At 47.1% G+C, this 13475-nt stretch overlaps 1 protein-coding gene across 1 annotated transcript in view; it reads right to left on the reverse strand.

Annotated features, from left to right (window-relative positions):
• Positions 1-13475, reverse strand: part of LOC139178980 (butyrophilin-like protein 1) — a 49168-nt gene continuing 35693 nt past the window's right edge. Inside the window, exons 3-10 of the mRNA XM_070778155.1 lie at positions 12155-12502; positions 10508-10789; positions 10191-10391; positions 9900-9920; positions 9740-9766; positions 8680-8706; positions 6416-6442; positions 1-6005 (exon numbers count right to left, since the gene is read on the reverse strand). Of these exons, the coding sequence (XP_070634256.1) occupies positions 5359-6005; positions 6416-6442; positions 8680-8706; positions 9740-9766; positions 9900-9920; positions 10191-10391; positions 10508-10789; positions 12155-12502 (1580 nt within the window). The 3' untranslated portion in view covers positions 1-5358. The remainder of the gene's footprint in view (positions 6006-6415; positions 6443-8679; positions 8707-9739; positions 9767-9899; positions 9921-10190; positions 10392-10507; positions 10790-12154; positions 12503-13475) is intronic.

The raw sequence follows: 13475 nt of genomic DNA on the forward strand, positions 1-13475 counted from the left end.
TCAAGTGTAGTTGTTATGTATTTATTTATAAACTGCCTTATTCTAAGTAAAGATTTAGAGCAATTCATACAAATGATTTCAGAACAATGATACAAACTCAAATAAGTAGAAGGAGTCGATTAAAAAAAACAAGGATGGAAATGTAAGATAAAGTCCTGTGAGAGTATATTATAATTACACTTCTTAGAAATGGGCCACAGATTTAACCTGAACTCAGCATCAATACAAAAAAGAAAACATATACATTCAATATACAAACAAATTCTTTATTTTTTAAAGTTCAGTATTTTAGCTCAAATCTTTGTTGCCTTGATTTTTATGGGGTTAGTTATATTCACTTGTCATTTTACTACAATTTGAGAACATTGCATTTGTTCTGTTTGTTCATTGTTTCAACACTTTTTAAATTTTTTTAATAATTCATGTTTTAATTTTTATTGGAGTAAGGTTGATTTACAATGTTGCATTAGTTTCCACAGTGCAACAAAGAGTACCTATTTTTTTTTTAACTTTACAATATTGTATTGGTTTTGCCATATATCAAAATGAATCCATCACAGTTATACACGTGTTCTCCATCCTGAGCCCTCCTCCCTCCTCCCTCCCTCTGGGTACCATCCCTCTGAGTCATCCCATTGCACCAGCCCCAAGCATCCAGTATCGTGCATCAAACCTGGACTGGTGACTCGTTTCATATATGATATTATACATGTTTCAATGCCATTCTCCCAAATCATCCCACCCTCTCCCTCTCCCACGAGTCCAAAAGACTGTTCTATACATTAGTGTCTCTTTTGGTGTCTCATATACAGGGTTATTGTTACCATCTTTCTAAATTCCATATATATGCATTAGTATACTGTATTGGTGTTTTTCTTTCTGGCTTACTTCACTCTGTATAATAGGCTCCAGTTTCATCCACCTCATTAGAACTGATTCAAATGTATTCTTTTTAACGGCTGAGTAATACTCCATTGTGTATATGTACCACTGCTTTCTTACCCATTCATCTGCTGATGGACATCTAGGTTGCTTCCATGTCCTGGCTATTATAAACAGTGCTGCGATGAACATTGGAGTACACGTGTCTCTTTCCCTTCTGGTTTCCTCAGTGTATATGCCCAGCAGTGGGATTGCTGGATCATAAGGCAGTTCTATTTCCAGTTTTTTCAGGAATCTCCACACTGTTCTCCATAGTGGCTAGAGTACCTGTTTATACGTATATATATATCCTCTCTTTGTTAGATTTTTTTCACATATAGGTCATTACAGAATACTGAGTAGATTTCTCTATGCTACACAGTAGGTCCTTATTAGTTATCTATTTTATACATAAGTGTGTGTACATACGTCAATCTCAGTTTCCCAATTTATCCCTCCCCCATCACTTTCTCCACAGGTAATCATAAGTTTGTTTTCTACGTCTGTCACTGTATTTCTCCTTTGTAAATCAGTTCATTTCTACCATTTTTTCACATTCCATATATAAGCAATGCCATATGATGTTTGTCTTTGTATGACAAATATATTCATTTAATAAACATTTATTTTGAGCCTCTGTATGACAGCAGAAGGAGGAGAGTGAAAGAGCTAGCTTTAAACAGTATTTTTAAAAACTAAGATCTGGTCCCATTACTTCATGGCAAACAGAAGAAGATAAGGTGGAAGTAGTGATACATTTCCTCTTCTTGGGCTCTAAAATCATTGCGAATGGTGACTGCAGCCATGAAACTGGAAGACGATTGCTTCTCAGCAGGAAAGCAATGACAAACCTAGACGGTGTGTTGAAAACCAGAGATACTACTCTGCCGGCAAAGGTCCATATAGTCAAGGCTATGGTCTTCTCAGTGGTCACATACGACTATGAGAGCTGGACCATAAAGAAGACAGAGTGCCAAAGAACTGATGCCTTCAAACTGTGCTGCTGGAGAAGACTCCTGAGAGTCCTTTGGACAGCAAGGAGATCAAACCACTCAATCTTAAGGGAAATCAACCCTGAATACTCACTGGAAGGACTAATGCTGAAGCCAAAGCTCCAGTATTTTGGTTATCTGATGTATACAGCGGACTCATTGGGAAAGTTCCTGATGCTAGGAAAGATTGAGGTCAGAAGGAGAAGAGGGTGTCAGAGGATGAGAAGGCTAGATGGCATCACCGATGCAATGGACATGAACTTGAGCAAACTTCAGGAGCTGGTGAGGGACAGGAAGGCCTGGCATGCTGCCGTCCATGGGATCGCAAAGAGTCAGACACAACTGGATGACTGAACAACAACGTGACAGCAGAGAATCCCCAGTCTTTGGGAGAACCTGCCCTCCTCCATGAAACTTACATTCTGGAAATGAACATCACTCAAAATTATCAGGACCGACTGCAAATTGGTATAACTGTGTCAAAGGTAAGGAACAGGATTCTATGGGGCCAAACAGTGAAGATACTCCATTGAGACTGCAGAGAGAGCCTGAGTTTCAACTGGATGTGTAGCAATGAAGCAGAAATAGAGTTCAGGGAAGATAAACCAGAAAAATAAATCTGTTTCTCCATGGAATTGTCAAGGGAGTGGAGTCCCATCTTATACAAGAAAGTTGATTCTTGGGCAGGCAAGTCTTGTATATGGAAAAAATAACCCTTGAAAGTTGGTTACGTTGCTCATAAAGTACTGCCCCATACTTGTGCATAAGGTAAACTTAAACATGTAAAATGTACAGTAAAACATATACTATTATACTCAGATTTATGATAAACCAAAAAACGCATCTTTAAACTTTAAAAATCACCTCAGCACTTGAAAAGAATCAAGGGCTTCCCTGGTGGTTCAGTGGTAAAGAATCCACCTTCCTACCAAGGCTACAAAGGTGAAAGGAGATCCAACCAGTCCATCCTAAGGAAATCAGTCCTGAATATTCATTGGAAGGACTGAAGCTAAAGCTGAAACTCCAATACTTTGGCCACTTGATGCGAAGAACTGACTCGTTGGAAAAGACCCTGATGCTGGGAAAGACTGAAGGTGTGAGGAGAAGGGGACGACAGAGGATGAGCTGGCATCACCAACTCAATGGACATGAGTTTGAGTAAACTCTGGGAGTTGGTGATGGACAGGAAAGCCTGGCGTGTTGCAGTCCATGAGGTCGCAAAGAGTCAGACACGACTGAGTGACTGAACTGAACTGAATTGACAAAGGCGACATGGCTTTGATCCCCGATCCAGGAAGATCCCACATGCCCCAGAGCAACTAAGCCCGTGCTCTACAACTACTGAGCCTGCGCTCTAGAGCCCGGGAGCCGCAACTACTGAGACCACATGCTGCCCCTTCTAAAGCCCGTGCGCCCCAGAGGCCGTGCTCCACAATAAGAGACGCCACCACAACGAGAAGCCCGGGCACCGCAACTAAAGAGTAGCCCCTACTTGTTGCAACTAGAGAAAGCCCTCACACAAAAAGGAAGTCCCAGCACCACCAGTAAATAAATAATGAGAAAGGGATCCATGAATACAAGAAGCTTTCAACTTAGAATAAAGATCCAAACCCCAGCCTTCTCTGGGGCATCTAGAAAAGTCTGTGTGTCTTTTCAGGCTTCTCTTCCAATCTGTGGGGGAAGAATATTTAGGTATATTATACCTGCTATTTCACTGTTTCCTATTTTTATGTACTAACATGGGATTTTTGCAATGTACTTATCCTTAAAATTATCTGTATAAAAGGGTTTTGCTTATATTTAACATAAAATTGTTCATTAATTTTTAAATTATAAAAATACATAATTTTCATAAAGTCATATACATGCCTCTCAGACAAGTAGAGAAGTCAAAGAATTTATTCAGAGAATTAATCCATTATGGAACTGCTACAATTATAAAGCTGGTTCAAAGAGCAATTTGAAGGATAGCTTAATTATTGTCTCATCAGGAAAAGCAGTGAGAAATAAATATGCTGAGTTGAGGAGGAAAGTGGTTCATGTCCTACACCGTGCTGTGCTGTGCTCAGCCACTCAGTCGTGTCTAATCTCTGAGACCCTGTGGACTGTAGCCCTCCAGGCTCCTCTGACCAAGCCAGTTATACCTTCTTAAATATTGACCAGTTTTGCATCTATTTGTAAATAAATTTAAGCACACTTTAATCTATCAATAGGTAGTACTTTGAATTCTTCTGTGAACAGGTTGTAACAGCTACTGTTCCCCCTTTAAATGAGTTGAATAAAGTAGTTTGTGCACACACACACAAACACACACAAACAATCAGAAATTGCGTAGTGCCTATCCAACTAGGACCTACAGCAGCCATTCTACATCTTCAGTGAAACAGAACCACAGCCCGTGGGCTTAGTCCCCAGGCACCTGTGAAATTTAAGGAGCTTGAGCAAATCTCCAAAGGTCTGGGTCCCTCAGAGTCCTGCTTCCTTTTCTGCTCTTTACCATAGGACTTGGAGGTACTAAGAGGCAATACACTGATTACTAGAATCGAGCTCACGGTCAGAGCTCTCTGCAATGCACCTACCTCTGAAAACTCTTGTCTTCACTCACACCTTAATCCTGGTAGCAGTTCTTTTCTTTCCTCCTGATGTAGACACTACAGCAAAACCCAGATCCTTCTCCTTCTTTCACAGAAATCTACTGAGGTTGATAAAAATAGGTGAGTTTCATACACTCCAGAATAGGAAGTATATAAAGTAGAATGCTAACTTCTCTAAAATTCATCAGCCATCCATTTCCCTGCAAGATTCTGGATAGCTAAAGCTTCTGGTCAGACTCTGGATCCTTATAAATACAACTGGAGACCCACCTTCGGTTCTGGGTTCCTCTGCACTGATTCAATTAAATAACACCCTTTTATTCTGCAGAGTGATTCAGCCCTTGTGCCCTTTAATAACCAAATGGTGTATAAACACCATAAAAGGGACTTCCCTGGTGGTCCAGTAGCTGACTCTGTGTTCCCAATGCAGGGGGTCTGGGTTCGATCCTTGGTCAGGGAACTAGATCCTACATGCCGCAACTAAGAGGTCACATGCTACAACCAAGACCTGGTGCAGCCAAATAAATAAATAAAGATAATTTTCTTCTAAAAGCATTAAAAAAAAATTTATTACCAGCAGAAAATTGACTTCCCATGGCAAACTACAGCCTAATCAAAACTAATTCAGAAACAGTCCACATCTAGCTTCCCAAACCTGAGTCCATGGCATGAACTGACATTTGTTATAACCACAGGCCCAGGAGTCTGTCTCCAGAGCAGGGGGACAAAACCCCCCAGCTATCCAGGCTGCACCTCAGAGGCCTCTGTCACAAGGAGTCTGAAGCTCCAGGAAGAGCCACAGTGAGGGTCCAGGACAGTGACAGGTCCTAAGGGGACACAGGCTCTGGCTTTCAGGGGAGCAATGGAGACTCGGCCCCGGGGAGACCATCAGCACCAGAGCCTGAGCTTAACCCCGCCCCTGGGAGGCTCACAGGCTCCTCCAGAGAAGGATTGCTAAGGGCAACAGGGAGCCCCTCAGACCCTCCCACCTTGGAGCAGATGGTCATGGACATGTCTCCATACCTAATCATGAAGTATGGAAAGAGAGTCCCAGAGAAGGAAGCCTGAGGGAAGGAGAAAATGTGGGAGCCATCAGTCATGTTGTAGAAGGAGACATCCCCTTCCTGGTGGTCCAGGAACACCCCTACCCTAAGCCTGGGGTGGGGAGCCTGCATGAGGGATAGCGGAGTCTGAGGTACAGCACAGGCACAATATCCTCTTTCAACTCTCCCCACAGCCCAGAACCCCTTATCTGGGGACTCTGTGTACCAACCTTTCCTGTTTACACCTTCCCCACAGACCCCCAGGGCCCACCCGCTTTGGTCTCCATCCCTGATCTCCACCTCCCAGTAACAACGCCCTGAGGTGATGCCCTCAAAGCCCAGTACACTGCATGTATCTGCAGTGTTCACACAGGAGGCCTTCAAGGTCACACTTGTCTTTTCATGAGAGACGACAAGGTCTGAATGGGCAGATCCTGGATCCAGAGTGACAGGCCCTGCAGAGAAAGTTATCTATCATTCAAGGTCCTCCCCTCCCCAAGAACACACTACCACCCCTCAACCCAGAATCCCAGCTGCATGGGAGGAAGGCTAAACACCCTGACAATAGGAACTTGTGATTCAAGTCGATGGGCCTCCAAGCAGGAAACGGACCCCCAAGACGGATTTCAGGGTGAGATACGTCACAGAGCCATTGAGGACCAGCCTGCTCTTCAAGGGCTGAAGGATGTCTATTTAGCATTCAATATCAGCCAAAGTCATCAGCCCCACCTGTGTGTGACTGTCACCACCACATCCCACCCCACGCTATTGATGGTGCCAGCATCTCTATCACCACTGAGGACTGAAGGACTGAGACCATGGGGACAGCAGTAGGAAAATCCAGAAAAAATACAAAGTCACTCACATTCCTGGAACTCCTCCTTCCGCCAATCTACAAGGAAAACACACATGTCGTATCAGGGTTTCACGAAGACTATAAAACACACATTAGGGTGGGTACCTAGGGTGGGTACTGAAGCTGCTAATGAAGAATTTGTTGGAAAACAATTTGGAAATATTCACTTCATACATTTATTGCTCTTTTATGCACACGCACTCACACACACACAGAATGATCATTTTGCAACCTTTTGTTGAAGACCGAGCCATAAACTTTAATACTCAGGGATTGAGAAGCTGGAGACTGACCTGAACAGAAAGATCTTTGCCATATTTGCCTACCAAATTATTCTTTCTCAGGGCCCTTGCCACATATCTATAATGAAAGATAGGTTTTCTAGAGAAAGAATTGGAGAGATAAAAGCTTTCGATCACAAGTGAAGAACTCATCGGGCTGAGCTTGCAGGTTGTCCCTGAGCCATGGGTAGAGAGAATACAGCTGGCTAAGCTGAACTTGGAGCATGACTATGTGCCAGGAGAGAAGAGAGCTCAGCGCACAGCACTGGAGAAATCTGACCCAGGTAGAAGACCATGCAGAGGTTTCCAGAGAGGGAGAGAGACGTTCAAATAAGGAAGCATGACAAGCGCTGAAAAGATGAAACACGAATAACTTCTCCTTCCATTTTTGTAGGAACAAAACCATCCCTATAGACATGGCATATAGTGAAAATATTAAAAAATGCTGATTCTAGTATCATGGTACAGTTTCTTTTCTTTTAATGAAAGGTATAGAATAAAAGGTATACATTAAAATACACATGACTTAAATTTGGCAGAGAACGTGAGGATGGTAAAAGAAGACTACACGATCATCACTGTGTAGAAACAAATCCCTGCAAGAATCAGTAAGACGTCTGAGGTGGCTTCTCACCCATCTGGTGCCCAGGCCTCCGTCACCCTCTGGGTTCCCCAGTTTCTCTCACGGTTCTGTATTCCTGACCCTAAACAGGAGCATTCCAAGCAGGAACAGGGCCTATGACAGAGGCTCAGAGGGCGCAGAGGCTTCACTCACCCCACTGCTAAGGGTCCTCGAGACCACCCTCACCGCACGAGCATCCCTGCAACCACACACCTGCCCCAGCTCCTCTGGGAGGTGCAGATGGTCTCATTATCAGAGGCAAACTCATTATATGGTTACCTAAAAAGGGCTTAGGAATGTAAGTTTCTCTTAAATATTTTAAAGAAGACTCAAGGAGTCCATTACATTTCATGTCATGAACCTTGCAAACTCTCAGGGCACGTCTCAGATTCACACCATGTGGCTGTGACTTTTGACCTTCTGACCTTTGGCCTCTCTTCAGTCACTCTGTCCACTCAAAACCTCTACAGAGCATTTCCCCCCACACATTCCTATATTTCCTTCATATCTCCTCCTCTCTTCCTCCTGACCTTTTCTTCTGTGATTTGTTCCCCTACCCCTTCTCCAAGAAGCAGTTTAACCTCTCTCACTGTCTCCTTTTCCAATCTTCTATATTAACCCTGAAAAGGGGAGGAGGAACCTGAGCCCTTCAGACAAATATTCTTCTAAAATGGAAGCTGATGGTCGTGAATAATCCATCATATGTTACATTTTTGGTTTTATGGCAAAAAAACACACTTGGGATTTTCCATATAATTTCAAATATTTCACACCCTCATTCAAGGAGTCCATACATATCCCAGAGGTGGTGGACCCCGGAGTCAGAACACCTGCTCCTCATCAACCAAGGAGGCGTGGAGGATGAAAGCCAGCCTGGACATGGGGTCAGAGCATGAGGAAGCAGAGAGAAGACCAATATCAGAGAGGCCCAGGGAGAAACAGGGAAACCAAAACTAGAGCCAATGAGACTAGGATTTGTCGAGCAAGAAGGATTCAAACCAAGGCTCCCATAAGCAAGCGAGCATGACTTCTGACGTCTTCCAGAGATGAGCGATCCCTGATCCACACGGTCGTTCCCTGCTGCCGTCCCTCCTCACCACTGACCCCTCCGCTGTCACTGTCACGAGAAATCCCCGTTGCACCAGGTGTTTGGGGAGGGTGCTGCTAACCCTGACCGTGCCCTGCAGTAGAGCACGGGCAGGATGGAGGCACATCTGTGTGCCGAGGAGTCCCTGCAGTCTCCAGGTGGAGGCTACAAAGGTGCCAAGAAGACCAAGGACACTACCCCACCCTGCTGTGGGGTCTCCTCAGGGAGAAGGGGGCAGAGTCTAGGTTGGGAGGGGAGGCCACAGGAACTCACACCCACTTACCTGCATACAGCTGCGCCTTCCTCCAGGCTGAAAGGGAACACACTCTGGTGAGACCTCAGCCAGAAGAAACCTGCTCGGTGTGAATCCACTGGCCGTTGCCTCCCCTCTGCTCTGCAGGTGAGACTAACTACAGTGGGAAGAGGCTGGAGAATAGGTGACCTCCAGCCACGTGCAGACAGCAGGTGTGGTGGGGAATCCCCTGGAGCACAGGTCAGAAGCCTGCGGCACTCTGGGATGACTTCCACCGCTGTCCCCTGCTGCGTGACGTTTGGCTAGTTCACCTAGTTGCTCCTCCTTCAAAATCCTTCAAAACTCCTGTTTCACCTGTTACTCCATGTTGCTACTCAGGCTCAGAAGCTATTTGTTTGAATAGATTTTAGAGGAAAAAAGTATAAATTACTCCACAATTCTAACAAGTAATTATTGCATCAGTATTTTCTGGGAAAATATATATATGAAAAATTGACATGAAGCAGGAATTTTAAAAGAACATAGATACAAGGCCAACTCCAAGGTAAAACTGGCCAAGCATTCCCAGAGGAAATCATTCTAGATATACATGTCATTTTTCTGGGCAGCCCATGACTTTTCCATGCATCGTCAGCCCAGGTATCAATCAGCCCTCAATCACTTTCTGATCATCATCTTGAGGAACTGGAGAGAAGAGACTCGCCCTGGATGGTGTGCTGGGATAGAGGAAGGAGGCCACACACAAAGTTAATCACCATTTGTTTGTGTAGCTCCTTCTGTGAAATCTCAGGGCATGTGGCCCTCAGGTACTGATCAAAAACCAGATGCATTCAGGCTACAAAGCTATCAGTAATGTTTGGGTTGATCAGGGTTAGAATAAGACCCAGGGTGCGTGAGAAATTCTAAGGTCATCATCAGACCCAAGCTTCCTGCCAGCCCAGGTCTGCGAGGGGCCTAGGAGCTGGGTTCTGCCTCCCCCAGCCTCCACTTGCACTCCGCAAAAGGGGGTCCACATGTCTAGACACAAACAAGGAAAGGGACACCTTGGCACAGGTAAGACAGACCCAAGGACATCTGGAGAGTCACTCACCAGCCAGGTAAGCAGATTTCCTCCTCTCTGAAAAGCAAAACACAAGAAAACAGGTGTTTTCTAAGAACCAGAAATTTTCTGAACCAGTGAGACACGCTAAGAACCAGAATGTATCCTGTGGAGGGGATGCAGAGAGCTCAAGAGGAAAAGTAGAGCTTACCTAGTTCTTCCTGAAATTTAGCTGAAAGAGAGTGAAAACAAAAAAGCATGAACTCCACTCCCTAAGAAAAAGATTCACAAATACCACCTCTCTGTGTGTAACCCCTGGCGAAGACATTCCAACTGCAGACCCATTGGAGCCTCCCCAGCTCCAGATGTCCACCCAGGTCTCCCCAGCCACCTGCTCTGGACTGGGATTTCCCCAGAGCCCTGGACTCAGGCCCTGTGGTCAGCGCATCCCTCTCAGCACCAGCTGCCACATTCACCAGCCTTGACCCCCGTCCTGCCTTACCTGCGTCCTTCAGCACTTCCTCCTTTGTCTGACGGTCCTGCTCGCTAGTCTGGCACAGAGTCTCCTTTTCTCCCCTCACCTGCATCTTCATGGAATGTTCTCTCTTGGTGTAACATCCAGCCCCAAGGAGCAAGATCACCAGCACAGTCAGGCTCACCGAGAAAGCCACCTTCCAGGGAGAGGCCTGGGGGAAGAAGGGCTCTGTGGCCCAGCCAGACACCCCGTCAGGACTCCTGCCCAGGACAGCGCAGCCCAGAACACCCAGGAACACCCGGCCCCCTCCTCCAGCCCTGCTGGAAGCTGGGAGCACCTCTGACCTGGGATGAAAATGGCCATGGCCTTCTCCCGGCCCAGGACAGGGTTGAGGATGGAGCAGGTCACGTTGCCCACAGAGCTGTCTCTCACCAGCAGCGCCGCCTCCACGCTGAACAGCCCTTCAGCATCCTGGGTGTGGGCTTCAGAGAACGCCAGGAACTTCTCTCCACTGAGGTCTCTCCACTGCACCTGGGGCTTCGGGAACCACCCCGAGGCCGTGCACACCACGCGGACCCCATCTTCCTCAGGCCCTGTGATGCGCACCTGAGGGGCAGAGCCCACACCTGCGGGAGGCAAGATGTAGAGCCCAGGAACCCAGCGGTGCCTACGTGTGCACAATTCCAGGGGGCGCCCTGCACTTGGCATTCTGGGGGCTCTGGGGGCAGCCTGCTCCCACAGGGAACAAGGAGGCATCCTTGCCTCGGGGAACAGAAGGAAGGAGCATGGGGATCCCCAGGGTTTCAGAGAGCTGGGCCCCTTCTCCCCAGTCGTGCAAGTGGAAGGGCTGATGCCGTGTAAACCACAATGTGGTCCGAGGTCCACCCTTATCCTTGCTCTCCTCACCTCACACTCTCCCAGGGCATCTGCTTCCACACCCACTGCCTCTTTGTAAATCGCCAGGAAAATTAGGTCAGGTATCACCCCTATGCCCTGAACTCCGCTTCCTTCTATCCTCAGGTTTACCTCCACATGGACTCTTCACATAGACTTCAAACTCATAATTCCAGAACTAATATGTGCTTTGGCCCCATCTCTGATGGCTTGATTGTGAAAATATTCCCACATCTCCACTCATCTTTATATCCAGTCCCTGTCCCTGTCTGCCACACTCTTGTCCCCTCTGAACACCCTGTCCCTTCACTCACTCCCACCAGCTATGAGGACCCCAGGTGTCCCTAGAACACACCAGCCACACACCCTCCCCAGGGCATTAAGGTTGGCTATTCCCTCCCCTTTGAACTTGCAACCCTCAGATGTCCAAGACGCTGAATCCCTCCTTCCAGTCTACGTTCAGATACACATTCTCCATCAGGACCGGCCTGCGCCACTGTGTAACACTGCAGCCTGGCCTCACTCCCAACCCTCGGTCCTGATCCCCTTCCCCTGTTCCACTCGGCTTCTCATCCTCAGCACTTACCACATTCTAACATCACCTATAATCTGTTTCTTCATTGTGACTGCTTGATCATCTGCTTGAGAATATACACTCATAACAACAGGAATCTTTATTACGTTCTCTGATGCATCCAAGGTGTTTAGAAAGGACCAGACACATAGTATGTGCATGCTCAGTCGCTTCAGTCGGATCCGATTCTTTGTGACCGTATGGACTCTAGCCCTCCAGGCTCCCCTGTCCATGGGATTCTCCAGGCAAGAATACTGAAGTCGGTTGCCATTTCCTCCCCCAGGGGATCTTCCCAACTCAGGGATAGAATCCATGTTTCCTGCATTGCAGGTGGATTCTTTACCACAGAGCCACCTGGGAAGCCCAGAAACATAGGAGGCAGTCTATATATTTGCACTGAATGAATGAATGGATCAAAGAGCTTCCCTTCCTCCTGTGATAAATGTGAAGCTGAATTTTATCTTTCAGATCCCTCCCAGTTCCAACACCCCAAAACGCTAATCTAGTTACCCAAGTCACCAACCTGCCACCTTCAGCTCCAAACCAGCCTCTTCATAGAAGTGTCCTTTTCTGAAGAAGCAGGTGTACAGCCCATTGTCAGAAGCCTGGACCCTCTGGATGCGCACGGCAGCATATCCCTGGTTGAGGCGGTTCCCCACCAGCGAGGTCCGCCCTGCGTAAGGAGTCATCTGCTCCTCCTTCTGCTCCTGTCGGTTCTGATAGGCGAACACGGTTTCCAAAGACTTGGAGCGGAACCACCTCAGCTCCATGTCCTCTGCACTCACAGCTGGAAATAGGGAGCACGGCAGCACAGCTTCCCCACCCAGCACTGCCACGATGGGGTCCAAAGGGCCAGTCACCTGGAACTTCCCTGTGAACACAGAGACGGCAGTGAGAGAGCAGGAAAGATGCAGACCGAGGGCAGGAGACACACAGCATCAGGTGGGAAGGCCCCAGTCTCGGATGAGATGACCACGGGACTGATGGATGGAGCTTGATGACTCTGAATCTGGGCAACATATCTGATCACATTTTTGTGACCCAGAAACAGTTTCAAGGAGAATCCCTCACTCTCCTGTTCTCCTGTCCCCAGGCCCTTCTGTGAAGGCCCTCAGCGTGAATATGCAACAGAATCGTCATGAGATCAGGGGAATCACAACTGGCAGGACCCCCTCCACCCCCAGTACACCTTCTGATATAGTAAGTCTGGGGTGGACCCAAGGATATACCTTTATAAACCGTCCCTGGGAGGCTGATACTGATGCTCCATGGACCACACATTGAGAACCACAGCTCTATCCTGCCCCCCACTCCTTGGGCAGGACTGAACTCTGAACAAAGAACATACTCGGGCTCTAGGTCAGAAATTCTTGATCACCAGCCACACCCGGGGCTACTCTATTCCAGCCCTAACTTTGTCATGTGTGTTCATGACTTTCTCTTCGGCTCAAACGTGCACTAAAACCCAGATCTGAATGCTATTTTCGTTAAAAAGCTGCCTTTCTTCTCATCACCCACAGGAACCCATATCCACCCCACTGACATCTTCCCAGAGCCTTTGTCCTTCTGAGACCTGGTGGATGGGTCACGACATGACCCCTGTGTGAGACAGCCCTGCTAGATCTCCAAATAAAGATTTCAGCTGCTCAGAGTTGGTCTGAGTCACCATTGTCTATCACGTAGAGGACAATGGTACACTGAGCTCCCTGGGTCTCCTCTCCCCACTCCCATGGGGTGAGGGCCCACAATCAGCCCCTCACCATGAAGGACAGGCCACTCTTAACAGCTGTACACCTTGTCCCTACTCGGCTCAAAGCCTTGCCATGGCTCCTCAGTCCCCTCAA

This window comes from Bos indicus, chromosome 23, assembly GCF_029378745.1.
Source record: "Bos indicus isolate NIAB-ARS_2022 breed Sahiwal x Tharparkar chromosome 23, NIAB-ARS_B.indTharparkar_mat_pri_1.0, whole genome shotgun sequence".
Lineage (NCBI taxonomy): Eukaryota > Metazoa > Chordata > Mammalia > Artiodactyla > Bovidae > Bos > Bos indicus.